This window comes from Cebus imitator, unplaced genomic scaffold, assembly GCF_001604975.1.
Source record: "Cebus imitator isolate Cc_AM_T3 unplaced genomic scaffold, Cebus_imitator-1.0 Scaffold51, whole genome shotgun sequence".
NCBI lineage: Eukaryota > Metazoa > Chordata > Mammalia > Primates > Cebidae > Cebus > Cebus imitator.
The window spans coordinates 7624533-7652245 of record NW_016107366.1 but is presented as its reverse complement, the minus strand read 5'-3'; the positions used below and the strand labels follow the sequence as shown (position 1 = coordinate 7652245).

Sequence of the window (27713 nt, the reverse complement as noted above, 5' to 3'; positions counted from 1 at the left end):
CTGTTCTGTGCACAAAGATGGTCACACACCACACGTGGGCAGGAATACCTCTCCCAGTTGCTGGGTGACAGAGGCAGACACCAGAGGCCCATCCCATCTACTACCCCGTCCTACTAGGCTGCAATGGGGAGCAGGGAGTGTTCTTTACACTTCCAGACTGCATCCTTCTCTGTCCTTTCCTCCTGGAACCCTGCGTGGCCCCCAGCTGCCCAGCAAGCCAAGGTCATCCGTGGGCTGGTAGGTACCTGGCTCCCCCAGCCCAATCAGCTAAGAAGGGTTTCAGGCATCCTGTGGTTGAGGGGCTCTTCCGCAGATTGTAATCACAGCCAATGGTTCCCTAACATTTTCCTTTGCATTCTGCAGTTCTGTTAACCCTTCACATTTAAAACATGCGATGCGTCAAAGGGAGAGGGAAATAAGAAACCGGCTGCTCTTCTTCTGTGGACTGCATGCAGGCTTTTAAGTTGGGGGCACTGGGTCCAGGGCTTAGACTCTGCCACTCCATAAGGGTCATCATACCTTGACAAGTCACTTAGCCTGGCTGAATTGGCTCACCTGTATATGAGATAACTGATCCTGTTGCCTTGGACACTCATGAAGCTGAGATGACGTTGGGTCCCTGGAGGTCCTTTTGTAAACTGTGAACTACTTAGGTGCCTCCATTCTTATTACGACAGCAGTCAGGGGAGGGGAGAGCCTGGGAGTTGCGGCGGGCTTCCCAGAGGAGGTGGGCCTTATGGGATGCATAGCATTTAGGAAGAGAGAAGTCGGGGGAGGGACTGGGAATCACAATGATGGTTTCTATCTATCTTTCTGGAGATTTTTAAATAGCCAAGCCAGTAAAAAAAGAAAACTTCACCTGGATGCTGGCCTTTTAGGAAGAGTAATGGTAACTTCCACCCCAGGAGGCCCAAGAGGGGGCGGTTAAGGAATTCAAGGAGTTTAGGTTATGATGGGGCAACTTGCTGTTTTGATGGGGCTTCCTGAGGCATCTAGGGATGTCAATCTAACACTGAGAGCCGACCATGTGCCCAGGCCTGTGCCAAGTGCTCAGAGGTATGGTCAGCATTTAACATGTGTATAGAGCAGACAAAGTTGCCTCACTTTTTTTGGTGGTAGTATACGTGCTATTTGTGGTAAGAAACAGGAAAAGAAAACTCTTTTCTGTTTTTTTCAGGAAATAGGTTTGACCTAAGCAATTGCTATCAAAAAAAGCCAAAGAACAACAAAATAACCTGGACACAGTGGCTCATGCCTCTAACTCCAGCGACTTGGGAGGCTGAGGCAGGAGGACTGCTGGAGGCCAGGAGTTTGAGAAAAGCCCAAGGCAGCATAGTGAGACTCTGTCTCCACAAAAAGTAAAATTAAAAAACAAACAAAAACAAAAAAAAACCAAGCACATACATGCAAAAGTCTAGAGCCTCCAAATTCCTTCTTTGCATCAGGGAGAAATTTAAAAATCTCAAAAACCAAAAAAGCTATTTTCTTCAAAATCAGGCTTGTTCCTGGCAGCCCACGAGTTCATGCAATGTGGCTTCTGGGCACCATGGCAGAGCCATGGCACCAGGTAGGTGGTCACTATGGATGTCCCCAAGATGGCCCACGCTCTGAGGCCCTGCTCATCCCACAGCTTGGGGCTGGGTTCAGGGATTTGCTATGGAAACCAAAGAAGCGAAATGCACTTGGTAAAAACCACCGCCTGGAGTAGTGGCTGGTTCTTCCCACGATTGACCAGAATAACTCAGAGTGAGCTTCTCTCCTCTGGAGAATTAAGGGCATGTGGTAGGGAAAAGAAATTAAGACAAGAAGCCAAGGAGACAGGCTCTGCCACGAGTACACAGCAGCACTCCATCATGGAACTTAGGGCTCTGCTCTGTGATATGAGGGTCACGGGATGATGGAAGGGAGGGCTTCCTGGGCCATAATGAACTATACCAGTGGGAGTCCATTTCACTGGACTTTGTGAACCCCTTCAGTGGTGATTCCCAGCGATGCTAGGCGATAGGGGCAAAGAAGTCTGGGGAATTCTGTCTTCTATATCTTTCCTCCTGGACCTTCACAAAGTACAGGAGTATATCTACAGAGTATATCCATGGAAGGCCCACAGACTTGGACCCTTCGATTTTATTCAGCTTCCTCAAACTTATTTGACTACACTCCTGTGCAACCAGCAGCCCCGCCTGTGTGTGTGTGTGTGTGTGTGTGTATGTGTGTATATGTGTGTCTGTGTCTGTTATATGTGTGCATGTGTGTATGTATGTGTATGTGTGTCTGTGTTATGTGTATGTGTGTGTGTGCGTGTGCTCACAAGCAGATAACACCTACAACATCCTAGCAACTGAGTAACACACTTTGGGAAACTGCCCTGCAGACCTCTGTGTCCCTGGGAAATCTGTCATATGGTGCTCTTTCACCGTATCCACAGGCTTGTCAATTCAGAAAGTGATATTGCAGAGGAGGACCAGGGTGGCTTACTTCTGATTCCGGTTCTTGATGTTGAAGAAGAGAAAAGCACTGGCCATGATCATCCCAAGGATGGTGAGGGCAGAGAGGATGCTATAGAGAGGCAGGGAGATCTTCCGCAGCTGCTCCAGGATAATGGTCTTGTCTTTTGGTGGTTCGGATCCTAGAAGGTCAAGAAGAAGACATCAGTGGGACCCAGTGCAAATCATTCCCAGAGAAGACCTTTGCCTTAGTGTACCTGCCAGCCAGCCAGGCCCTGTGCACAAACTCTACACAAGGCACATCTATCTACTGGGTGAGCCAGATCCGGCAGTTGGCCAGTCTGCCCAACAGGGAGCCTGAGCCAGGACTTATTTCTTTCTCTAAATAGAATCAATAAAGAATTTGTGATGCATTTAATAGCCATTAGAAGACTAGAATTTGATTTGGTCTAATTACACTGTTGAAAAACCATCACCATTTATCCCCTTAGGTAACAACGGCCTGGAAGCACAGGGCTGGGTGATGTGAGCAGGTACCACTGGGTGCCTTTGGGGATGAAGAGCCTCAAGATCTTTGCTCCTACGCATACATAATAAATGATCACTCCTCAACAGGACAGATGCCTTGCCTGTTGGTTCCATGGTGACACATATGTGCTCTGGCTACAGAATTTCTGCTTCAATGTCATCGTGTTTTAAAAGCTCTATCTGGCTTTCTGTTTCCTTAAGACTCTGCGTAACTGTGGGAGGCAGAAGCTACCTTTCTCTCCCTGCTGTGCCAGAACAGGCCTGGAACTGTGAGATTCCATTTCTCTATGTGACTATAGAGGTGCGCTGCTCATTCTTCAAGAGTGCCAGGAACCTGGGGAACCTTGAGGGTTTCAGGGAAAATCCATCTTTCTGTCCTGTTTTAGTTTTGGCAGGCAGAGACTGGTTTGGGATGAGGGATTCAGGGACTCCCCAAGCTTCCTGCAAATTCCTCTTTTTAAAAATTATACTTTAAGTTCTGGGGTACATGTGCAGAATGTGCAGGTTTGTTACATAGGTATACACGTACCATGGTGGTTTGTTGCATCCATCACTCTGTCATTGACATTAGGTATTTCTCCTAATGCTATCCCTCCCATAGCCCCCCACCACCTGACAGGCCCTGGTGTGTGATGTTCCCTTCCCTGTGTCCATGTGTTCTCATTGTTCAACTCCCACTTATGAGTGAGAACATGCAGTGTTTAGTTTTCTGTTCTTTTGTTAGTTTGCTGAGAATGATCGTTTCCAGCTTTATCTATGTCCCTGCAAAGGACATGAACTCATCCTTTTTTATGGCTGCATAGTATTCTATGTTGTACATGTGCCACATTTTCTTTTTCCAGCCTATCACGAGGTTGTATTGCATTTGGGTTGGTTCCAAGTCTTTGCTGTTGTGAACAGTGCTACAGTAAACATATGTGTGTATGTATCTTTATAATAGAATGATTTATACTCCTTTAAGTATATGCCCAGTAATGGGATTGCTAGGTCAAATGGTATTTTTAGTTCTAGATCCTTGAGGAATCGCCACACTGTCTTCCACAATGGTTGAACTAATTTACACTCCCACCAACAGTGTAAAAGCATTCCTATTTCTCCACATCTTTTCCAGCACCTGTTGTCTCCTAACTTTTTAATGATCACCATTCTAGCTGGCATGAGATGGTATCTCATTGTGGTGCAAATCCCTCTTAGTTTCTCAGCTGCTATTTCAGGTCAGGTTTCTGCTGTGGAACTGTGAAACTTCAGGGCTGTTCTCTCCAGCAGGGGTCTGCGGAATCAGCTGGGTGTTACAAAGTGGCCAAGCCCAGGAATTTGGGAGCCCCACCAGGATCCCAGTTATGCCTCTTCTCAGGAGACAAGCAGGAAAGGGGCAGACGTGGCAGCAGAGCGTGAGAACTCCCTTAAACATCTGGGTTTAAAGCACTGCTAGCAAGTTCAAATGTGTTTAGAAATATTCAGTGGCTTTGGCTGGGCGTGGTGGCTCATGCCTGTAATCCCAGCACTTTGGGAGGCCAAGGCGGGTGGATCACTTGAGGTTAGGAGTTCGAGACCAGCCTGGCCAACATGAGGAAACCCCATCTCTACCAAAAATACAAAAATCAGCTGAGTGTGCTGGTGCACACCTGTAGTCCCAGCTACTCGGGAGGCTGAGGCAAGAAAATCACTTGAACCCGGGAGGTGGAGGCTGCAGTGAGCCAAGATAGTGCCACTGCACTCCAGCCCGGGTGTCAGAGTGAGACTCTGTCTCACCAAAAAAAAAAAAAGAGAGAGAGAGAGACATTTAGTGGATTAAAAGAGTTTAAACCATCTAAGGAATTTAGGGAAGTTGCCAGGTTTGAAAACAGCAAGGAACCCGCAGCCACGGTTAATGTGAAGCCTTAAGCAATTCCATGTAAAGTAACTTTTATAAGAAAAGTGGCGTCAAGGGGCAAAAGTCTGGGCTAAAGCAGACACAAAGAGATGGAGGTAACAACACTTCTTGCTTCCAGAAGTGAAAGCTTACCGTCTCAAAGCTTATTTCCCCTCTGCCTATCCCTCTTCTCCAAACACCTGGCTCAAGTGCCTTCTGGCTACCAAATGCAAGAACAGTCCCGGGGTGTCTGTGAGTTCCTGGCCAGAAACAAGCCCTTCTGTAGACACTGAGAAAGGAGACTGAGGTTTGGTTCACAGGTAGTATGATCACTAGTGAGTTTGGGGTCCACTGTGTAGAAACAACTCCAGAAAATTGACAGTAGGCGAGAGAAAATTGTCTCCTTCTTACGCTTTCTTCTCTTCCTACAAAATGATGGCTCCACAGGGGTGTCTTAATTAAGACTTTGTGGAAACCAAAAGCTTGGTTTATGAGTGTTAGTAACAGCAAAAGTCCTGAGTTTTCTTGCTTGCTTTTCATCTGGTCCATTCATGCATTATTCATCCATTCATTGCCATTCACTCATTCATTCATCATTAATGATGATTAATCACAATTAATAATCAACTCCCATCTGTCAGGCCTGGGACTGGACACCAATGACACAAAGATGAAAAATACATTGTCCCATCCTTCAGGGAAGTTACAAACTAGTTGTAGGAAAAAAGAGAAAAGCGCTAATGAGCAATCCCATGTATTGAATGCCTATGACAGGCTAAGCAAGATCTATTTTCCCACTTGATCCACACAACAGCCTCACAGGTAGTTAAGATTATTCCCACTTGACAGAGGGGGCAATGTTTTTCTAGGTGTTAAGTGGCTCTTACAGCTAGTTGGTGGCAGGATTTGAACTCAGATCTGCCTAACCCTGAAGCTTGTGCTCTAACCACTACACAAAGCTGCCAGTGACGCTGGGGTCCAGGCGATGTGATAACATCAGACAGGAGGCCTGAGCGTGAGCAGGGAGCAGAGTGCAGTCCTGCCTGACAGAGTCAGGAAGTGCTACAGAAAGGAGGCGACGAAGGAGCTGAGTCTTGGAGGAGGAGTAGAGTAGGTGGCTGTTGGCCAGGAAGACGAGAAGGAAAGGGCATCCTGGGCAGAAGGCACAGCATGAGCCAAGGCTCAGTGGTGTTTCAGGATAGTTGAGGAGCTGTAAGCAGTTTGGTTGGGGGGATCTGAGAGAGGAGACAGAGAAGTGAAGAGGGTCCCTTCCTGGAGGCCCTGGGCCCACAGCTCTGAGTGGGGCTCTGAGCAGAGGTGGCATCCTAAGCCTGGCATGACAGCGAGGGCACCTTGGCTGCTGAGGGCAAAGTGGACTTAAGGAGGGAAGGCATCGCAGTGAGAAGCCTCACTGGGGCTGGTGCAGGGGTCCGAGTGAGCGGGGCTGACAGCCGAATCCACACTAGGTATGGACAGAAGGCCTAGGCTCTGCCCTGATGGGCCTGGGCTCTGTGTCAGAGGCTGATTATTCATGGTCTGGGTGGTGGGGGAGGTCTGAGAAGCAGGAAGTAGGCCTGGCACAGCTGCTTCCTGTGTTCTTTCAGCCTGGGAGCAGAGTCTGAGGCTGAAAGGCAGGGCCCGGGCATCACAGTGAAGACCTGGTGCCTTCTGACCACTGTTCAGCCACTGTCCTGGCTGCGGATCCCAGCACCACCAAATTCGTGGTTTTCCTGTCAGTTGTGTTTTGTGTCTTTTATTTATTTTGTGCTTGAATCTTTTCTTCAATTTGTAAACCCAGAGTCCTTGCTCAGTAAACCCCGATCTGCCCTGTCTGAGAGCAGACAGGGCAATCTTGGGGGTCAGGGGCATGGTGGTTAGAACAGGCTGTGTGAATTTGGAGTGTCACCCTTTCTAAGCCATTTTCTCAACTGTACAACAGGGAGAACAGGACTTGCATACCCGCCTTTCAGAATTTTTCTGTGGCTCCATGAGGTAGCAGGTGACGATATGTCTGGTGACAGCTCCCTCAGTTGGGATGGGTAGGCCCACCTGAGTCTGGAGACCACTCCCATTCTCAGAGGCTAACTGGAGTTTTGCTTTGCAATGTTCTCAAGGCGGAATCCCTCAGGTCCAGTGAAAATAGAGGAACATGATAAGAGTCTAATCAAAGGGTCTGTGGGACAGCCTTCTCTGGTGCCCTTGCTTTCAAGAAGGAACCTGAAAGTTTCTGGCACAGAAAGCCAGCTGTCCTGTCCCAATTTCTGCTGACCCAGTGGAGTCAAAGTAACAACATCAGAGTGCTATGCATGTGGCAGCTTTTCTATGGCTACTCAGTGACTAGACTGTGTGTGTCCATACGTCTATCCACTGTCCATCTGTCTACTCATCCACTCACCCTTCTATTCACCTATCTATCGACCTACCTATCCATCCATCCATCCATCCACTTGATCAATCCATCCATCCATCTATCCAACCATCCATTCATTCACCCACTCATCCATCTGTCCACCATCTACCTGTCCATCCATCCACCCACCCATCTACCCACCTATCTATTCATCCATCCACCCATTCACACACCCATTCATGAGTCCATCCAATTATCCATCCATCCATCCATCCACCCACTCACTTGATCAATTCATTTTGTCATCAGATATCACCAAGCCTTCAACATGTGCCAGACCTTGGCTGGTGCAAGGAATTTAAAGTCAAATAGGATCCAGTCAGGGGCTCACAGCTGAATCACCTAGTAATATCAAGGTAAAGTGACAGTGGCCACAGGTGAGGCAGAGAAAAGACTGTGGAAGCAAACAGAAGGGAGTCATCAGCTAAGTTGGGTGGCAATTACAGAAGACTGCACAGAAGAGGCGTCATTTGAGCTGGTCATAGAAGCTGAAGAGTTGTCCTCTAGCAGAGAAGAAGAAATAATCTTCCAGGAAAAGCAGCAGATAGACAGGCCTATTGCCAACCCAGTCAAACTCTTTGCCAGAGGAGAAGATAGACCTAAATTTAGCAGGACGACATTTAAAAAGAATTACTCCTGGCCATCCAATGGTTTAAACATCTCAGTGTGCACTTCATACAAATTCTAGTGACCCATGCCAGGTGCTGGAGCCCATACAAGTGATTGGAGCCCTGTGCTCAACGATTGAGTGTATGTGTTGAGGATGTTCCCTTGACCCCATGAAGCCAAGGATGCTGAGCTTGCCCCTAACCCTTAGACAATGTCCAGGCCTGGGAGCAACTGGGCAGGCCCCCTCCTCTGAGAAGCCCACCTGCCTTACCTTGGAACCTGATGGTGTCATTGATGATCTCCAGTGTGTCAGCCACAGCGTTGTACTCTCCCACCTTCACCTCCCTGCTATCTGTGGGGAGCAAGAGACAGTGGCCAGTTAGACTGAGATCTGGGTTTGTGTCTGGGTGCTCCTACTCCAGGCTCTTGCTCCTCTCACAAGCCCTAGGTATATTCTTGCAGGCTTCCCTGTCTCCAATGCCTCTTCTGGTTAGAATCACAAAACTTCTAAACCGATCTATGCTGGAACATTCTCTCATACTGTCTCTGTCTTATCAACTAGTTGTCCATCCTTTACTTCACACCTCACAGATGGGGAGCCCATGCTTCCTATAACTGTACTCTGCCTGGTACCAAGTTCTTCCAGGTCACTGAGCTGAACTGTCTCCCTGTAACATCCCCCACCCGCCCCCCCCCACTCAACTGGCTCTGCCCTCTAGAACCACACAGACCACTTTTGCTCCATCTACCCTAGGATAGCCCCATATACTTGAAGACAAAGACAGGTCATTCAGCTGACACCATCCCCCAACTCCTCCTTACAGAACAGTACTTCAGTCTCCCCACTTCCCCACCCCAGCCCCTCTGTGGGCCAGATTCCACAAAGTCAGTCTTTCTGTAGAGTGTGGACTCAAGGACTGACCAATGCACTTTAGGCATGATTTGGTCAGCAGCAAGCAGAGGGGACCATCCTCTCCCTCGTTCTGGAGTTTACATTGCTATTACATACGTCCTCAGGTGGAATTAGCATCTTTCAGAAGCCACATTGCTCTGCTGTGTCACACTAAGCACAGTCTCCCACTGCCCTTCATTCCTTGCACTTGTTCAGTGTGTTTTTAAATCCAAGTGGTGCATTCAAATTTACTCTCATCTTTATTAAAGTTCTTGGTGGGTTTAGTTCATTATTTTGGTCATTGTCAAGGGTAAAGAGGATGAAGACTGGTCCAGAGTGGTGGCAGAAGAAATGGAGAGGGGCATCAGACTTAAGCAAAGTTTCTTTCTTCCAGGTGAAATCAGGACAACTGAGTGATCAAATGGGAGATGAAGAAGAGGGGGACCAAGGTCATCTGAGGTTCTGGTGGGGATGAGGGGTTTCAGTTCCTATCCCTGTAATTTGAATCCCGGGAGGGGTTCAAATAAAAGGTGAAGAATAATGAGTTCCATTTCCAATGTGCTGAGCCTGTGGTGCCTGTGGAGCATCAAGGCAGAGATGCTCTTGTGTCCAGAGCTGTGGGGAGAGGTGCGGCTGGGGGTGAGCTGGAGTCATCAGTATGGAAGCTGGGAATTGCAGTAGGAGGCAGGAATGAGACCCCCAGGGAAAGTGAGCCAAGCGAGAAGAGGATAGGACCGAGTGCAGACTCCAGAGGAGCCCTGACCCCTGGGAGCAGGCAAAGCAGAGACCAGGAAGGGGTGGCCAGGGTGCAGGGAGCAGGGTTCTGGGAGGAACTGGGCATCTTAGAAGTCAAGGAAGGGCACACCTTCACCATAGAGCTGGCCAAAGTGCCACATGCCACGGAGAGGCTGGGAGAAGCCTCTTGAGCAGGGTCTGAGGATCTTGCATCTGGGAGGATACCAGTGACCATGGATGAAGCAGATTCAGGGAAAGGATGTGGTTAGAAGAATGGAAAAAGGGGCAGTGAGTCTGAGGGCAGAGATGGGAACCCCAGGGAACAGCAGGCTTGAGAAGAGTGGGAAGCAGTTAGAAAGGGCTGGGAGTATCGACCGAGCCCCTACAGTGTGCTGGATCAGTGCTATTATGTACATATTCTTGCCTAGCTAAAATAGCGTGTAGAGTAGGTAGTCTCAGTCCCACATTAAAGACAAGGAAATGGGGGCTTAAGACAGTTTGTGGCTTTGCCCAGGGCCCCAGTGGTATTAAGAATAGAACCCAGACTCAAACCCTGAACATTTTCCATAGCCCATGCTCTTCCCTGACATGGGGCTGCCTTGATGAGATTCCTGAGAGGTGACAGTTTGTGCCAAGTGCCCACTCCATAGACTGCCTGTGCCTCCTGAATGCTGGAAGCACAAAGAGGACTGTCCACCCATCCCCAAACGAAGGCCTCAGTGAAATGCAAGTGGGTCCCTTCCGGAGCTGCAGAACTTGGCCTGCAAAATGCCTAGAGGCTATATAGGAATTCCAAGGCACCCTGAGGAACCGCCTCCTGGGCCTCTAGCTCTAAGTGAATTTCTTTGCAGAAATGCAGATGCGCTGCTGGTACCTTAGAAACATTTAGAAAACAGAACAGGGAATTCCCGGGGCCACACTTCTACCTGTGTTCCTCTGACCGTGTGTGGTGGAAACAGGGGCTGTAAAAGTCACTTCCTTCTCCGCACAAAGGTCCTTGTCATTTAGGGGGCATCACACTGCGCAAGCAGCTGTCGCTTGCCTGGGTCACCTGGCTCCTAAATGTCACATTAGCAGAATCCACTGGGGGCTCCAATATCCCTGCTCTGGCCTTTTGAAGTCCTGAGCCCTGCAGATGTCCCAATCAGGTCCCGCTGCTCAGAGGAGGCCCTGATTTATTTATTTGATGCAGGGAGGGAGTGCATGAAATATGCAGGTTGATTAGAATCAATCATCAAGAGTGGGGAATGATGTGGCTGGCACCCCGCTGCACCATGGCCACACAGTCCGCCCCTCTGACTCACACGCCCTGCTGTATGCACCGTCCCATGGCCCTGAAATAATACTCAGCTTCCCACCAACCGTAATCACCATAATCTCTCCCTGGGGGCAATGCTGGAGGCTCACAGGCGCTTCACAAGTTCCTGCATTTAACACTCATGGCAAACCATGAATTGAGCATAATTCATCCTGGTCTAAAGAGGCAGGAGGAGCCTCAAATAGGTTAAGTACCCACTTAGAGCCACGTGCTCAGCAGCGACCCAGCAGGTAACCAAACATGGGCCTCCTAGTTCTGAATTCAGCACACTTTTACCCTCATACTGAGCAGGGCTGCCAGTCATTCAGCCCACATTTGTTGAGTGCCTACTGCATGCCAGGCTCAGCTCACTGTATTTCATGATAAAGAATCTCTCAAAAGCAGCACTGCAGGTGGTGGGAAGTTAAAGTCATTCCCATGTCTTTAAGCCAGGTGGCCTTGGACGTCCTGGACACGGGAGAGATGTTTATACTAAATCCCCTAGTTTTATTATTTTATTAATTCATTCGACGAACATTACTGGACACCCGTTACGTGTCAGGCTCTGTGCTAGGGGCTAGAGATATACAGATTTTTTTAAAATCACAATTTCAGATCTTTCATGACTGTATCTGTAAACTGGGAACTTTAGAATTAATAGGAGGGTTAAAGTCGAGAATATATGCCAAGTTCCTAGGTTGGAACCTAACTTACAGTAAGTGTCCAATAAATTATGGTTATTTGATTCATGATGAAAGTAACGGTGGGCTCTATGTTAGGTTCCCAAGCACTCTTCATGTTTTCTTCCTGCCATCTGTTCCCCACCATGGTTCCTCCACTTGGGAGGTGGCTTTCCCCCCACTTTACCAAGTTAACCTGTCCAAGCCCTAACCCACTTCTTCCAGGAAGCCTTCCCTGAGTACTGCTCCTCCCCTCCCAGTGTCCTAGTTGATGTGGACTCAGGGTACTGTGCATGACAGCTCTTCATGTTGAAGCCATGTCCTATGTGTGTCCAGGGCTTCTGATTCCTGCTGGCCAGCCTGGCTTCTGTTGTCCCATGCAGTTTGGGTCTCATCTCTTGCACTCTGCTCAGGGCGCCTCCTGAGTCTGCAGATGGAAGGACTATTGTCCTGTGTATTTTTGTATTCATTCGCACGCCAGCCAGGTGGTGACCATGATAGGCACCAGCCTCTTAGTTTTTAACTCTTGGGCTCCTTGTTAACTCCACTGTGCAAACAAGGTCAACCGGTCTATATGTGGTCTGTATCCAATCTTATTTGGGGTATAGTAACTGCCAGCAGTAGATTTGTCTTCTCACTTGGTTCTGGTTCCAAATTGGGGGAGCCAGAATGTGTTCTTTAGAATTTGATTGTTGTTGAAAACACACACAGAGATAGAATGTATAACTCTGGGGTGTGAAACAAAAGATGATCTTGGCTCAGCAAAAATCAGACTCTAGAAATGTACTCAATTCTAGGACCCCTAACAAAATCTCAAACTCAGGCATAGCAAAGAGCTCTGAGCTAGGAGACAGGAGCCTCAGAGCTGGTGCTGGCTTTGCGGTCCCTCTGTGAGTAGCCCTGGGGAAGCCCCATTCCCTGCCTGGGTCTTGCTAAGTGAGTGGGCTGCATGGGAGATCTCTGCAGCCCCCAACTTTTGTCAATGATTCTGCAGCTGCTTGTAAGGGTCTTCCTCACTCCAAGCTAAAACCTGCTCCCTGCGACTTCCCCTTATGGGTCCTGGCTCTGTGCTGGGGCCCCAGGTCACTTCGGCTCTGGCTCCTGACCATCCTTCAGACTTGGAATCTGGCTACCGTGGGTCTCAACTCTGCTCTTCCCCAGGATGAACAGCCACTTCTCAGTGATTTTTTTCTTCTACCCCATCCCAACCTGCTCCCTCTCCCTCTCCCAGCAGCTGCTCTCAGTAGCACAGAACAGAAGCAGACTTTGTGCTCTACTACCATAAACAATATGCCATTGCTGGCCGGGCACAGTGGCTCACGCCTGTAATCCCAGCACTTTGGGAGGCCGAGGCAGCAGATTATGAGGTCAGGAGGTCGAGACCACCCTGGCTAACATAGTGAAACGCTGTCTCTGCTAAAAAAAAATACAAAAAATTAGCCAGGTGTGGTGGCTCAAGCCTGTAGTCCCAGCTACTTGGGAGGCTGAGATGGGAAGCGGAGGTTGCAGTGAGCTGAGATGGCACCTGAGATGTCACCAACACAGCAGGGTAAAAAACAAAAATTCCATATAAAAAAAAAAAAAAAAAAAAAAAGCCATTGCCACATTTTTCACAAGCTCAGTTAACTGACCTTCGTTATGAGATTTTTAACAGGCCAGGTGGACGCTGGCCAAATACTGTGGGGAATAATAACTGCCAGGCGTAGATGTGTCCATCGATCGAGGCAAACTGGCTCAAGGGCAAGAGCTAAGTACCTGAGGGGACCCAGGTCATATACAATAGGCAGTCTGCCCTGGGAGCACTTTTTCTCTTCTTCTTGGCGGTCTCCCCCAGGTCCTTCAGAATTCATCTTGGTGCTGGGTGCAGTGGCTCATGCATGTAATCCTAGCACTTTGGGAGGCTGAGGCAGGCAGATCATGAGGTCGGGAGTTAGAGACTAACCTGGCCAATATGACAAAACCCTGTCTCTACTAAAAATACTAAAATTAGTCAGGCATAGTGGCACGCACCTATAATCTCAGCTACTTGGGAGTCTGAGGCAGGAGAACTGCTTGAACTCGGGAGGTGGAAGTTGCAGTGAGCCAAGATTTTACCACTGCACTGCAGCCTGGGTAACAGAGCAAGACACCATCTAAAAAAACATATGCCAAGTAGACCTGAGTGCCCAACTCTGAATGCCCACAGCTGCCTGCACCGTCCCTTATCATGCATCACACCTTGCTAGTGTCTGTGTCTGCTCCTCATTGCACTGGGTGGGCTGTGGGCTCCCCAAGGGCAAGGACTGTATCTTACCCACTCAGCCCCACCAACCCCCATCCCCAAGCTGGCCAGCACCTGGTAGGTAGGGGGTCACTTCCTAGGAGTGACAGCAAATAATTGTTGAGAGACTTCAAAAGCACAAACTGTAGGACAAACAACAAAAGGGTTTATCTCCACCAAAATTAGGAACTTGGACTTGAAGTTAGTTTATAGTCAAGTGACAGAATGGGAGAAGATACTTGCAAAGCCGAAAGCCAATAGGGATTGATATCTAGATTACATTAGGAACTCCTGCAGACCAACAAGAAAAGAAATGTCAAAATAAAAATGGCCAAAGGGTTAGGTGTGGTGGCTCACACCTGTAATCCCAGCACTTTGGGAGGCTGAGACAGCTGGAGTACCACTTCAGCCCACAAGTTTGAGACCTGCTTAAGCAACATAGCAAGACTCCATCTCTATGGGGGAAAAAAAAGTTAGGCTGGGCGCAGTGACTCACATCTGTAATCCCAGCACTTTGGGAGGCTGACGCGGGTGGATCACGAGGTCAGGAGTTCAACACCAGTCTGGTTAATATGGTAATACGTTTCTACTAAAAATGCAAAAATTAGCTAGGCATGGTGGCACGTGCCTGTAGTCCCAGCTACTCTGGAGGCTGAGGCAGAAGAATCTCTTGAACTTGGGAGGCAGAGGTTGCAGTGAGCCAATATTGTGCCACTGCACTCCAGCCTGGACGGCAGAGCGAGACTGTTTCATACAAAAAAAAAGTTATCCAGGCATGGTGGTGCATGCCTGTAGTCCCAGCTACTTGGGCGGCTGAAGTGGGAGGATTGGTTAAACCTGGGAGTTCAAGGCTGCAGTGAGTTATAATCATATGTACTTCACCCCAGGCAACAGAGGAGACCCTGTCTTTTTTTTTTTTAAGGTCAAAGGATCAGAACAGACAATCAACAAATGTGCTAATAAGCACAGAAATAAATGTCCAAACTCATTAGGAATCAGAGAAATGATACTTAAAGTCACAATATTATACTACTTTATATTTTTAGACTGTCAAAAAAATGAGGGATCCAGGAAAGACCAAATGTGCATGGTGGGTAGGGACAAAGGAATCCTTTGCCAGTGGGCATGGATATGGGCATGGCCATTCTGAGGAGCAACCTGGCAGATGTGGGGCATATTCAATGTGCACACAGCTTCTGGCTTAACAATTCTGCTCTTGGAAATCTGTCCTAAGGAAATTCCCAGTTGGATCCATAAGGGGACATGTATAATGACGTTCATTATTTGTGAGGCTGAGTTGAAAGTCATGTGGGTGTCCATCCCAGGGGCCTGGATGGGTGAAGTGATGGCTTCACTCCACCATGGCTCCTGCAGGGAGCAGGGAGGAGCCGTGACTAGAGGCACACCAAGGACTATGGAGGCATCTTTAGAAACAGAGTGCTGAGTGGGAAAAACAAAACAGAACAGAAAATATAACTAAGCCAGCAACACGATGTCAATAGCAACACGTATCTTGCAAGCACACATACAAACACAATATGGGGTGCTTGCCTTTCCAGGGGGGGAGTAGGAGTAGGATATGGGAACAAATGAGGGAATTAAAGGGAATAAATGGACACACAAGAGGGAATTTCAGGGACCAATGACAATGATGGCCCATGAAATGAGGCATGTGAATTGTGTCCTAAAGAAGTGACACTGCATTTTTCTCAAGAAATTCCTGGAGGCAGGTTGTGAATCTGGAGTCACTGTTAACAGTGCCCAAGAAAGGAGAAGGAAGCCAACAGTTGTTATGACCCTTCTCTGTGCCCGTCACCGAGACAGGAACATCATAGCCTCACATCATTGTGTTCTCACAGTCACTCTCAAGGCAAGGAAAATGATCATCTTTTATTTATTTACTTTTTTTTATTTTAAAAATGTATTTATTTGTTTGAGATGGAGTCTCTCTCTGTCTCCAGGCTGGAGTGCAGTGGTACGATCTTGGCTCACTGATTCAAGTGATTCTCCTGCCTCAGCCTCCCAAGTAGCTGGGATTATAGGCACGTGCCACCATGCCCGCTAATTTTTGTATTTTAGTAGAGATGGGGTTTCACTATGTTGCCCAGGATGGTCTTGATCTCTTGACCTCATGATCCGCCCACCTTGGCCTCCCAAAGTGCTGGGATTACAGGCATGAGCCACCGCACCCAGGCTTATTTACTTATTTTTAACTGAAATGAAGGCTCAAAGAGACTAAGCTTCTTTGCCTGTCTGCCAATGATCAGGCATGTCTGCTTCAAGCCTATATACTTTCCTCATGAGAGGAAATGAGTTCCCCATCACTGGAGGCATTCAAGCAGTGGGAATGTTGTATAGGAGAGTCAGGGCTCCCTTCAACATAGAGAGTCTATGGCTCAATGAAACCTAGACTCTGTAAAGCATGCTGTCTTTTGAGCCATTTCTTAGGCTCCCTGAAAGGTAAATCCTGGAACATGAGGGCTGGGAGGTGTCAAGGCTAGGGACAGGCTGGAAAAGAGTCCACATTCCCGTGTGTCCTTTGGTTCCTGCTGGTCAACAACCCTGCTGGTATATCCTGCAGGATTATGGACTATGACTCCTTTCTTAATTATATCAAGTTGAGTGACAGTCTGACGAAATGGCCTTTCCAGATCTATGACTTGGTGAGGTGAGCTACAATTATAGACCTTGACAGAGGAAAAGGTTATTAAAAATCAGCCTCGAGAGTCTCAAACTAGGGTCAAATGAGCCCTGAAAGTATTCTAGTAGGTTCTGGGAAACATCTTCCTGCTTTCATAGGCACTGGCATTCGGCCAGAGAGATTATGAAGCCCTGGAGGTTCGGGGACTGTATCTTATTCAACTTGGTTTTCCCCAGAGGACTTGGTAAAGCGCCTGGCAGACGCTCAGGAAATACGCACTGAATACACCGGTATCTGTTACCCTGAAGACCAAATGGTAATTAATGCCTGCAAAAGGGAAGGACAAGTCTCTCTTTCACTAGGTACGTTCTGAATGACAATTATGTTGTTGGAGCGAAGGAAGACCCTTTCCCTTCAAATCAGGTGCCAAAATATAAAACTCCAAAGCCTGAGCCCTTTATGTTGCAGAGAAGCAGTGTGAAATTCAAGCACATTATCATTCCCCGAGATTCTTACAAATAGGCCTAATGAAGGCAGGGTCGGTGAGTTGGAGCGGCAGATGCTGAGTTTTCTCTAAGAACGGCACACACAAAGCTCTAATCATGGCTTCACTCAACTTCCTTCCCTGCTGCAAATTCTGAGCCATGTTTAGACTCCGGCAGTAACATGGATGCTTTTTTTTCTCTTAAGGGGAAAAAAGCCAATTCTCTAGTATTCATCCTCATCAACATGTGGTGTAGTGAAAATCAGCCATGGCATTGGGGAGGAGCATGGAACCTGGGGAGTAGAAAGGGGTTCAGGCCTGAAGTGTGTGCCCACCAGGATGCTAATACCTGCCTTACCTACAGCCAAGAGTGGCTCCCTAAGAAGAGCGCCTGCCTGAGAGGAGGGGAAGAAGGCATGCAGTTTATTTGGGAGGTGACCCTAGAATGCACTGTTAGTGGTGTGGGGAAGTGAGACAGTGAAGGGAGCCAGGACAAGGTGCATGAGTGAGCAGGCTTCTTTGTGGGCAACTGATGCTCAGTCCCACTGTGGGAGCTCTGGGAAAAGAGTCAAACACACCTGGCAGTTGCCTCACCCCAGGGGAAAGGATACTGGGGTATTTATCCTCTCCTCTCATCCAGCACTGACACAGGGCTGCTCCTGGAAGCGGTAACTCCCTGTACGGCTCATCACACAGGCCAAGAGTTGCAGATGCTCTGGGTAAGATGCTGTTAGGCTTATCCTGAGGGCACTGGCCATGCCTACCCTCTAGGATGGTCTTGCAGGGAGGCAGGGGGATTGGGAGCCCTGGAAAACTGAGTGAATGGAGGGAAGTGCAGCTGAGGAACATGATTTTTGTGGCACTGAAACCTTCCCTGGATTCAAATGTGTCAGTTTCAAGAGGGACTAGGGCTAGTGCTGGCACATTATTTTAGAAGAATTCTGTTTATCCAGCATGCCCAAGTTTGTTAAAAAAATATTAACGAAAAGAAGAAGAGTTTCTTTAGCCTGGAACAACAATGGCCACCATTGTTGTTGTGAACTGGCTTCAGTCCCCAGTTCTGTTGTTAAGGCTAATTGCTATTTGCCAGACATTCTGCCTTGAATGAAGTCGCTGAAAAGCAGGAGGAAATCAACATGTTGTTAAATTTCCACAAGCCGCACACCTCCAGCTTGGGGTTCCAATGCAGTCCACATTCTCACCAGCCTGCCAGGAGCCAGGCAGCACGCTAGCAACGTGACTACAGCTTCCCGGGGCTTGAGAGTTCATAGAGCACCATCTCACTGGTCCTCACTACAGCCCCAGGAGGCAGGCAGGGCTGGCACTGGTGTTGTCCCATTTCCCAGAGGAGGAAATTGAGGCTCAGGAAGATAAAGTGACTCGCCCAGGATCACACTGCTGGCAAGCTTCAGAGCGAGGACTTGGAGCCTGGTCTTTTGCACCCAAATTAATTCAATAAGTTTTTACTGGGGACCTACTATGTGCCAGGCACTGTGGATACCAAGCAGATAGCACTAGAATAAAGAAGTGTGAATGCACCATGATGTTCTGGCTCCCCTTTCAGTCCTCTTCCCAAAGCTGCCTCCCATTTCCAAATACTGTGTGTCTTAGTTTTGCAAGGAATGAGCAGAGCAACTTAATACTTCTACTATAGGTAAAAGGGTTTAGAAGGCACCAAGAACTTTGTGTAAAAGAGAGGCCAAAAAACTGTCTCGAAAGGTCTTCAGAGGGAGGGTATGTTGCGCCCCATTTGCAAGGTCCTGTTAGCAAGCATTTGTGGGAGTCTGGGGTGAGCCTAGGAGCATGCTAGACCCTGGAAAGGGAGCCTCCACTGCTGGGCTGGCTGAGAGGCCAGCTGTTTGTGAGTCAGCTCTGCCAGGAGACCCACTGCTCCACTGTCCTCTCCAAATAAGAGAAGAGGAAGAGAGAAACAGACAGGACATAGAGGGCATGAAGGGCACAGCTGAAAACATCATGGTAACCCCATGCCAAGAACCTTTTGCAAGGTCACTGGTATGAGGCATTTTAGGAGCTGGTAACCTCAGGATTGGCGGCAGGCCCACCAAGTTCCTGGAAGGCTCGAGAAGACACAGTCAGTACCAGCCCCCTCTTAAGGGGAGGGAGAAGCATGGATCTGCAGAAGAGAAGGGATGAACTCACAGTCTCACAAGGAGTTGTGGTCAGCCCCAGGCAAATTCTTTTCTCTGTCTTGCCCCAATGAACTGAGAACCAGGAACCCTTCCAGCTTGGACAGCTTGCTCAATAATCCATCCTGGTAGATAAGGCATCTCTGAAACCCATTACATTTGGAAAACCAACTGTTGTGTTGATATGTACATGCTCCCGCATTCTGGTAGCTCACTTCAGTCCTAAAATAGCACAAGGTCCCTCTATTGGTTCAATGTCTGTTTAAAAAACATGTCGGCCCGGTAAGGTGGCTCATGCCTGTAATCCCAGCACTTTGGGAGGCTGAGGCAGGCGGATCATGAGGTCAGGAGTTCGAGATCAGCCTGGCCGATATGGTGAAACTCTGTCTCTACTAAAAATACGAAAATTAGCCAGGCATGGTGGCACACACCTATAGTCCCAGCTACTTGGGAAGCTGATGCAGAATTGCTTGAACCCGGAAGGCGTAGGTTGCAGTGAGCCAAGATCGTGCCACTGTACACAGCCTGGGCAACAGGGTGAGACTCTATCTCAAAAAAAAAAATCATGTAAACAGGAGCATCTGGCCTTTGTTGAAGGCCCAGCTGTGACCCTCAAGAAAAGGTGGACACAAATGCAGAGAGGGCAAGGGGAGCATACTAGGGCCTGGGTGTCCGTGGGACTGTGCAGAAGAGCAGGCTGAATTCCAGTCCCAGCTCTGCCACTAGCCAACTGTGTGTCCCTGGGGGACATGACTCTTCCCATGCCTCAGTTTCCCCATTTATACCATGAAGTGGTAGAATGAGATCATCGCTAAGGCTCTGCCCTGTATCACTTCCTATACAGGGAAGTGTAGGGAGCTGCTACTGGGGGTAAATGGCAGACAAAAAAGCAGCTAGGAGGTTTCAACACTCCAGGGAAACCTGAATTTGCCCCCAAAAGGTGTCATAATGTTGACAGGGTGCTAATCATAATCACTACTTACTTGCTGAGAAAAAAATACACTGTATATATATAAATATATTGAATGCATAGTTATATATACACACACTTTCTCATTTAGGTTTTCCCATATTCTATGAAGGTACATATGATTATACTCCTATTTTACAGATGAGGACAATCAAGCCTTATAGAGGTGAAGTTTCTTGGCTGATATTCTACAGCAAGTAAGTGACTGGAGCTCAGGCAGGCTGACCCACAAAGCGCCAGCTCTGAACTGCTGTTTGCTCGACTGCCTTCCTTATAAATCCAGATCTGCCGAAATAATCACCGGACTTGGTGTTTAAACCTAACATATAAAAAAAGGCAATACAACCGGCATGCACTGGTAGCTGTCATAAGCCAATCCTTATTTTACAAAATGCTCCCTTAGTATGATATAATTTTGAGAACTGGAAATGAGACAAGAGAATTTAGTTGCAATCACTCAAAAAAAAAAAAAAAAAAAAGTAAGGATCTTTGCCAAGATGCTTACTTTGTTCAACCAATGAAGAAGTAAAACTTAACAAATGGGAAAATAATTACGTTTGCCTAAAATTACATCTTTTGTGCACACCAGAGAGCTGACATGCGTTTCAATTACCTGCCACAGAAAGACGAATGGGTAGGTCTACAAGAATGCATTACAGAGCGATAGCGCTGAAGAACACCTCTCCTGATTGATCTGAATCCTGGTGGGATTTGTCTGAATGGATCTGAATAACTCACTTTAATATCTTGCTTTCCCCTGGATGGTGCTGGGATCTGCTCAAAGTGAGTGGGCACAGCAGGCACCGCTCTTGTTTCTGGGTTTTCCAGAAACACTCGGCTGCTGAAGATCATGGTATCGATGAGAGGTTCTTCTAGTCGTTTTGGCTAATCACCCCGCTAATGGCCGCACTGGCCTGCCTCAAGGAATGCCCAGCCCCGTTCCTCACGGACGCTCCTCATACCGCCCCTCTCTGTACCTGTTTCTTCCTCATCACACAGAGAAGTTGCTCTGGATGGTTTCTGAAGCCCCTCTGACAGCCACAGAAAATTTCAACACATGACCCGGTTTCTTCAAAAACTAAATGGTCTGTAAAAAGCGCGGGGTTATAATAGATGAAAGAGACTAAAGAGACACTTTAAGCAGATGCAATGGGTGGACTTTGTGTGGCTTTTCCAACAAATCATCTGTGAAGACATCTTTGAGATGATCCGAGGATCCACACAGACTGGGGAATTAAAAGATATTAAGAATTGTTAAATGTTTTAGGTGTGATAATAATACGGTGGTTATATTTTTAAAAAGTCCTTATCCAGAAGAAATGCATACCAAAGTATTTATAGAATGAGATGAGATCATGTCTAGGAGCTGCTTTAAAACACTACAGCAAAAAAAAGGGGGGATGGGGTGAGTAAAGATGAAAGAAGATTGGCAAAATGTTGATAATGCTTGAAACGGGGTATTGGGCACATGGGGGTTCATTATGCTATTCTCTCTACTTTAGAGTCTGTTTGAACATTTCTGTAATCAAAACCAAAAACAGCTGGGTGCACTGGTGCATGTGTGTAGTCCCAGCAACTCAGGAGGCTGAGGTGGGAGGACTGCTTGGGCCCAGGAGTTCAAGGCTGCAGTATGCTATGAACGCATCTGTGGATAGCACTGCACTCCAGCCAGGGCAACATAGTGAGACCCTTTCTCTACAAAAAACACCGAAACCCCCACAACAATGCAAAGATCCTCAGAATACTAATACTAACTTAACCCCTACCACCCATAATTTTATAAGCCTTTTAGAGTCATGTGGGAAGACAGAATAGGTCAGGGAAGTGCGATTATCCCTAAGGATCCATGGGGGATTGGTTCTAGGATCCCTTGAGGATACCAAAATCCCCCAATGACCAAATCCCTGATATAAAATGGGGTAGTATTTGCCTATCAACTACACACATCCTCCCATACAGGGTAAATCATCTCTAGGTTTCTTATAATGCATAACACAATGTCAATAGTTGTTATACTTGATTGTTTAGGGAATAATGACAAGAAAAAAAAAAGTCTGTACATGTTTGGTACAGACACAATCATCCATTTTTTTTCCTGAATATTTTCAGTCTTCAGTTGGTTGAATCAACAGACGTGGAACCCATGGAGGTGGAGGGCTGACGGTGATGCAGCTGAGAAAAAATATTCTAAATAGGTTGAAACTAATGTTTTCACAGAGAAGTGTTTTCAATTGGCTCCGCTTTCCTTTATCTGGAACATCATACTTGCATTCCTTTTGATGTATTATATTGCATAAAACAACATCCCCGAATCTAAATTTTATCAGCTAGAAAGAATAAACATCAAAATACCTACCTTGAAATTGAGTAAATTTAATGGTCCCCATTCTCTCCCCATTCCGGAACACAACTTGACCCTAAAAGCAAAACAAACAAGAATAAAAGAGAAATGCCACATTAGCCCAAACGCGACTGATCTCACAGCAATTCATTAACTGTACAATGAGATTATTAACACTGGAGGAAAAATAGATTCCCGCTGGACCACAGATGAAAATCAAACTAATTGTTTTTAAATTGGTTGTGACTTTATCTGGTTAATTTGAGGAGCACAAAATCAATAATGGAACTAACACATGTGAATTGGAGCCAAGATAAGCATCATCATGATCACCATGACTATTTATTAAATACCCACGTGTCCTGTGCTATAATTAGGATGAAGTCTTCTGGGATGCTGGAAAGATGACAGCAAAGGTGAGGCCCTTGGGGCCCAGGCCGGACTCTGCTCCCTGTGCCCCACCTACAAAGATGTGGGGTGTTGCTGAGTCTGTTTGGCTTGAGGACCAGAAGGGTGCTAGAGGTCTGTTGGTATTTCTCATTAGGAACAGAGAATGTTTTTCTAAGTTTTTCCTGAATGGTGACGTCAGTCCCAATTATAACTGAGCTATGGTGCAGAGAAAAACTAAGCTTCTTGAGCCAGCAAGACCTGACTGGTGTCACAGGCAGCTGAGCGCCCCTCATTAGGGACCCTGGGTGCTAAACATAGCGTCATCTTTTGCATCTGCCCTGCTAGTTTCCAAATGCTTGGCTAAAAAACCCAAGAATTTAAAGAGCAGATGTCATCTCTTCTTTCCGATTTATGGTCCACCTAAAATTCTGCAACTATACGAGGAAATTGACACATACTGTATCACTGAATCTTTATGACAAACGTAAGTGATAAGGGGATGACCCCCATTTTGCAGATCAAGAAATTGAAACTGAGAGAGGTTATGAACTTCACACAAGGTCATTGTAAGTGAGGCCGCTGGGATTCAAAGCAGGTTTGATTTTAATGTCTATGCTATTTCACTGTAGCATGTTGCCCTTGATCCAGAAATAAGTTTCTTCCTGTCTATTATTGTGAAATTAGGAAAAGAGGTGATTTTAAAGGTATCCTGCTTTTCCCTCACTGTTACGCTCTTGTATCATCAGGCAACAGCACAGATAATACTCTGAGTGCCACTGAAGTCTAGGGAGAAAGCCCCAGGAAGCATTTTTCCTTAGGCAGAAACCTAAAGACTGAAGCCCTGCAGCTTCCAGAATAAAGGGGGCTCAATCAACCTGTTCTTAGAATGAGAAACACCTTCAAGGCCACTTTGACACCTTTTTGAAATCCTGAAGACAGCTGTGAGTAGTATCAGTTTGAAATGAACACCCACCGAATTCTATATGCAGGTGATGGTAAGCAACTCCGTGGAGTGTGAAAACACTTCAACCAAGGTGAGACAGGAGCTGTGATTTTTATTTCTAGGGACAACTGAAAATCACAGAACACCTTCTAAAAGGATCACTTTTATGTAAATGGACCACTTTGCCTGGGTGGGAAAGGTTGTTCAGAAGGAGAAATTTTTTTTTTGTCTGATGAGATGCAGATCTAATTTACCAATCTCCTGCCAAGCTTTGAAGAATTCCAAAGGTGTCCAGATTTAAAATGTGCACAAATTCTGCATACTCTTTATTAGTGAAATTGCAAAGCGTATGGAATGGTATTCAAAGCTTCCATGGAATGATGCGGGAGTGGGGGTGAGAAGAGCCGCCCTTTACTTTGTGAACAAAACTAGTCCATCTTTGAGGTAAGATCCATCATACTTTAGTTTACTAAAAATAACTATTTGTTACTAACAGGAACTCCTCCCATCTCCTTAATTTCTCAGGTGGTACAGTGGAAGTAGGCCAGCGTCTGTGTCTCACAAACTACGTTCAGTCCCGTCTCAGGCAAGTTCCAGAACATCTCTGAATTATGTACCAAGCACAGGTCATGGTATAGGACAGGTGCTCAGCAAATGGCAGTAGTAATTGTTATTTAAACACGTTTAATAGCAGGGAGCTGAAATCAAAAGCTGTTAAGCACCAGAGAGCTTTCCAGTCCTTGGGCAGGAGTTTCAACTCTCATGTGATTCCAGCTGGCAAAGGGGAAACCACTGGGCCCCCAGCCACAATGTCTTCACCTCCCAGAATCGTCAGCGCCCAAATGACTGACTTCCCAAGCTACAAGAGCCACTGGGCGTTCTGCCTACCGAGGGGAGAAAGGGGAAGGCTTTTGTGACGGGAGTGACCAAGTGCTGATGGAGACAGATGTGTAACTGGCAATGTTGAGGGTCTGTGTTAGGGTTACCATGGCATCTGTTGGGTTTGACTGACGAAACTAACCCTGTTACCCTGAGTATCACCACTCAGGGTATAGGACAAGGAACCACTGTGCCAGCCAAGGTGGCCTTGACAAGACTGGGCATGAGGGAGGCCACAGGCCAGTCAGGTGGTTCTCAAGAAATTCTACCCAACAGGTGTCCCCCAAATTAAAAGGCGGTCAGTTTACAACATTCCAAAAATATTTACCTACTGCTTGCCAAACACCCTTCTAGGGACCGACGCCTGCTCTTGGAGAGCTTTCTATTTGATTAGGAGGGAGAGCAGAAACAAGTCCACAAATGATTAAGAAATTTCAGTTAGTGGTGAGTGCTGTGAGGACGATCAAAAGGGTGATGAGAGAGGGAAGCCACTTTTTAATTTTTTTGAAACAGGGTCTCGCTCTGTCGCTCACATTGGAGTGCAGTGGTCCGATCTCGGCTTACTGTAGCCTCCACCTCCTGGGCTCAGGTGATCCTCCTGCCTCAGCCTGGGATTACAGGCACACACATCATTACACCCAGCAAATTTACTAGGGGAGCTGCTTTAGTTGGATAGTTAGGGAAGACTCCACTCAAGATGTTATATAAGAGCTGAGACCTATCTGGAAAGCAGGAAATACTCCAGCCAGAGGGAAAAGCCAGGGCAAAGGCCCTCAGGTGGGGAAGAGCTTGGAATGTTCAAGGAACAGAAAGGGCCAGAATGACCAGAGCGCAGTGAGGGAGGCAGGGTGGTGGCAGATGTATAGGTGGACAGGGGCCAGGTCACAATCCACCCAGAGACCATGACAAAGGGTCTGGACATGACTCTAAATGCAATGAACAGCCATGAGGGTGGGGAGGTGAAGCGGAGCAGCCTGTGATATGATTTCAGGCTGGAAAAGATCTCACTCGCTCTGGGGTAGAGAATGGATGGTCACGTGGCAAATGTGGAAGCAGAGCTCTGGAGGCTCTGGCTCAGTAATCCAGGTGTGAGGCGATGGTGGCTTCAGAGAGGCTGGTGGCAGAACTCGGTCCCTCCCCGGCTCAGAGTGTGTGGCAAATGCAGCTGAGCACTGTGCCCTGAGCAGTGCCTGTCTTCCATTCTACTCCTCTTATCCTGTGTGGTTGGTGCCAGGGGTGTGCCCAGACACCTCGCTCAGGATGCAGCCCCTCTTTCCCAGCTGCCAGCATCTGGCTGCTCTTGGGATGCCTTGCACCCACTTAGAGCTGTGTTAGTTCAGGTTATGCCCCCTCCCTGGGGGCAGCCTGCAGCTAACGGTTAGTGTGAAGTTTCATGGATCTAGTGTCTCTGCCTCAATTTGGGACAGTCGAGAACCATGGCATGCAGAGGTCCCCTGGGATGGGCTGAGCTCATGATTGCAACCGCATCACATTCTGACCTCCTGCAGCCCAGCACTGCTTGGCTTCCTCCCTTCCAGCTTCTGTTCCTGAAAACATTTCTTGATGAACTTCCCATATGCAAATCTTTGTCTCAGAGCCTGTTTCCTGGGTAACCCAGTCTCAGACACCCTGTCATCAAAGGTCCCTGGGGCTGGTTCTTTCTTATCACCTGAAGGAACTGAGCAACAGGGTAGGGTGGGAACAGATGAGGCAATGCCACCACTAGATGGTTTCAGAGCCATCGTGGTCTGTGGTTCAGCCAGGAGAGCCAGGCCAGCTTTGGTTATGACACCCCAGCTCCGCGGGGATTTTTTCTTTTTTTGGTTTCCCTCCCACAAAGGTTGTGCTTCTCCCTGCACATGTGGTCTTTATGTAGAGATAAATGTCATGACTCTCCTTAAACTTCCTTCTTGTGCAGTTCCAGTGCTGTAACTGAGAATCATCACATTAATTCAGATCAATCCATGTGATGAGTTAAATTCTAAGGCAAGGGAGTTTGGTAACTCTGGCCGAGGTGGTGGCTGATACCTGTCTGGTGACTCACAGTTCACACTCAATCTTCTACACTCTCTGTGTGGCAGGGACTGGAAGCCCCGAAACATTTCCCAGAATCCCCTGCCAGCTGGTTTCCATTTAGGGTGTGCTGATGAGAAGCAGTTATGGGAGACTAGAAAGAACGCAGAAGCATGCATGAGGGGAAAGCGTTATTTTTTTCCTTTGCTCTGGTTGCAGCAAGGGGAGCTATAAGTGACTGCAGGTGTCTGTAGGGTCCAGTAGCTTCTGATTCCTGAACTTTTGGAGTGTGGGGGCCCTTGGCTGTGTGCTCAGTGGCCAGAGATGGGTCCCAAAAGTAGCATAAACAACAGCAGCAGGAGCCTTGGAGGCCTGTGCCCGGGCTTTCCCTCCATTATTTCATTTGTATTCCAAATCTGCTCTGTGGTCAGTTTTATAAATTCCTTGGAAGTTAGGTCTGTTATCAATCAGCATCCAGTCAAGAAAATAGAAACCACTTCAGGCATTTCAGGGGCAATGGCAACACCATCCTTTCAGTTCTTTCTGCCTGAGGGGCATGGCAATTTTCCGGAGAATTGTATCTGCAGTAACAGCATCTACTTGTTTTCCTCCACCATCCCCTCCAAAAAAGTTGTAACTAGTTCCCCATATGAAATCTCCCTCTGAGAAGCCTGAAGTGGTTTCTGTTTTCTCCACTGGATGCTGATTGATAATGGACTCTAACTTCCGAGAAGTTTATAAGAATGACCCCAGAACAGATTTGGAATACAAATAAAACATGGAGGAAAAGTTCCAAGTGGATAATTTATAAGAATTTTTTTCCCCCTGAAAGAGATGTTGCTAATGTCAAAGAAAGCAGTCTGTTTCATAAAAGTCAATCCAAACTAACAGTTCAGGTTTAATTGGGAGCCATAAAGCTGCATTTTCTTTTTCAGCGAAATCTTAAGAATGTAGCAGATAACATATGGACAAAAACCTGGGTTTTGGCATCGGCCAACAAGAGTAAATGCTGCCATCCGTGTGAGCTCGGACGGTCACTGAGCATGTCTGAGCATCAGTTCTTCTACTTGAAAAACAGTAAGAACAATGCAAATTTCTCAGGATTGTTTCTGAGAATTAAAGAAGATAATTATGAAATGAGAACAGCCAGGGATGGTGCACAGTAAGAGGTAACTGATTGTAAAGAGTAACTGTTATT

At 47.2% G+C, this 27713-nt stretch overlaps 1 protein-coding gene across 1 annotated transcript in view; it reads right to left on the bottom strand.

The window, feature by feature from the left end:
• GABBR2 (gamma-aminobutyric acid type B receptor subunit 2) overlaps window positions 1-27713 on the bottom strand; it is a 429129-nt gene that overhangs the window by 102891 nt on the left and 298525 nt on the right. The window contains exons 8-10 of the mRNA XM_017527825.2: window positions 22306-22366; window positions 8115-8195; window positions 2476-2626 (exon numbers count right to left, since the gene is read on the bottom strand). Of these exons, the coding sequence (XP_017383314.1) occupies window positions 2476-2626; window positions 8115-8195; window positions 22306-22366 (293 nt within the window). The remainder of the gene's footprint in view (window positions 1-2475; window positions 2627-8114; window positions 8196-22305; window positions 22367-27713) is intronic.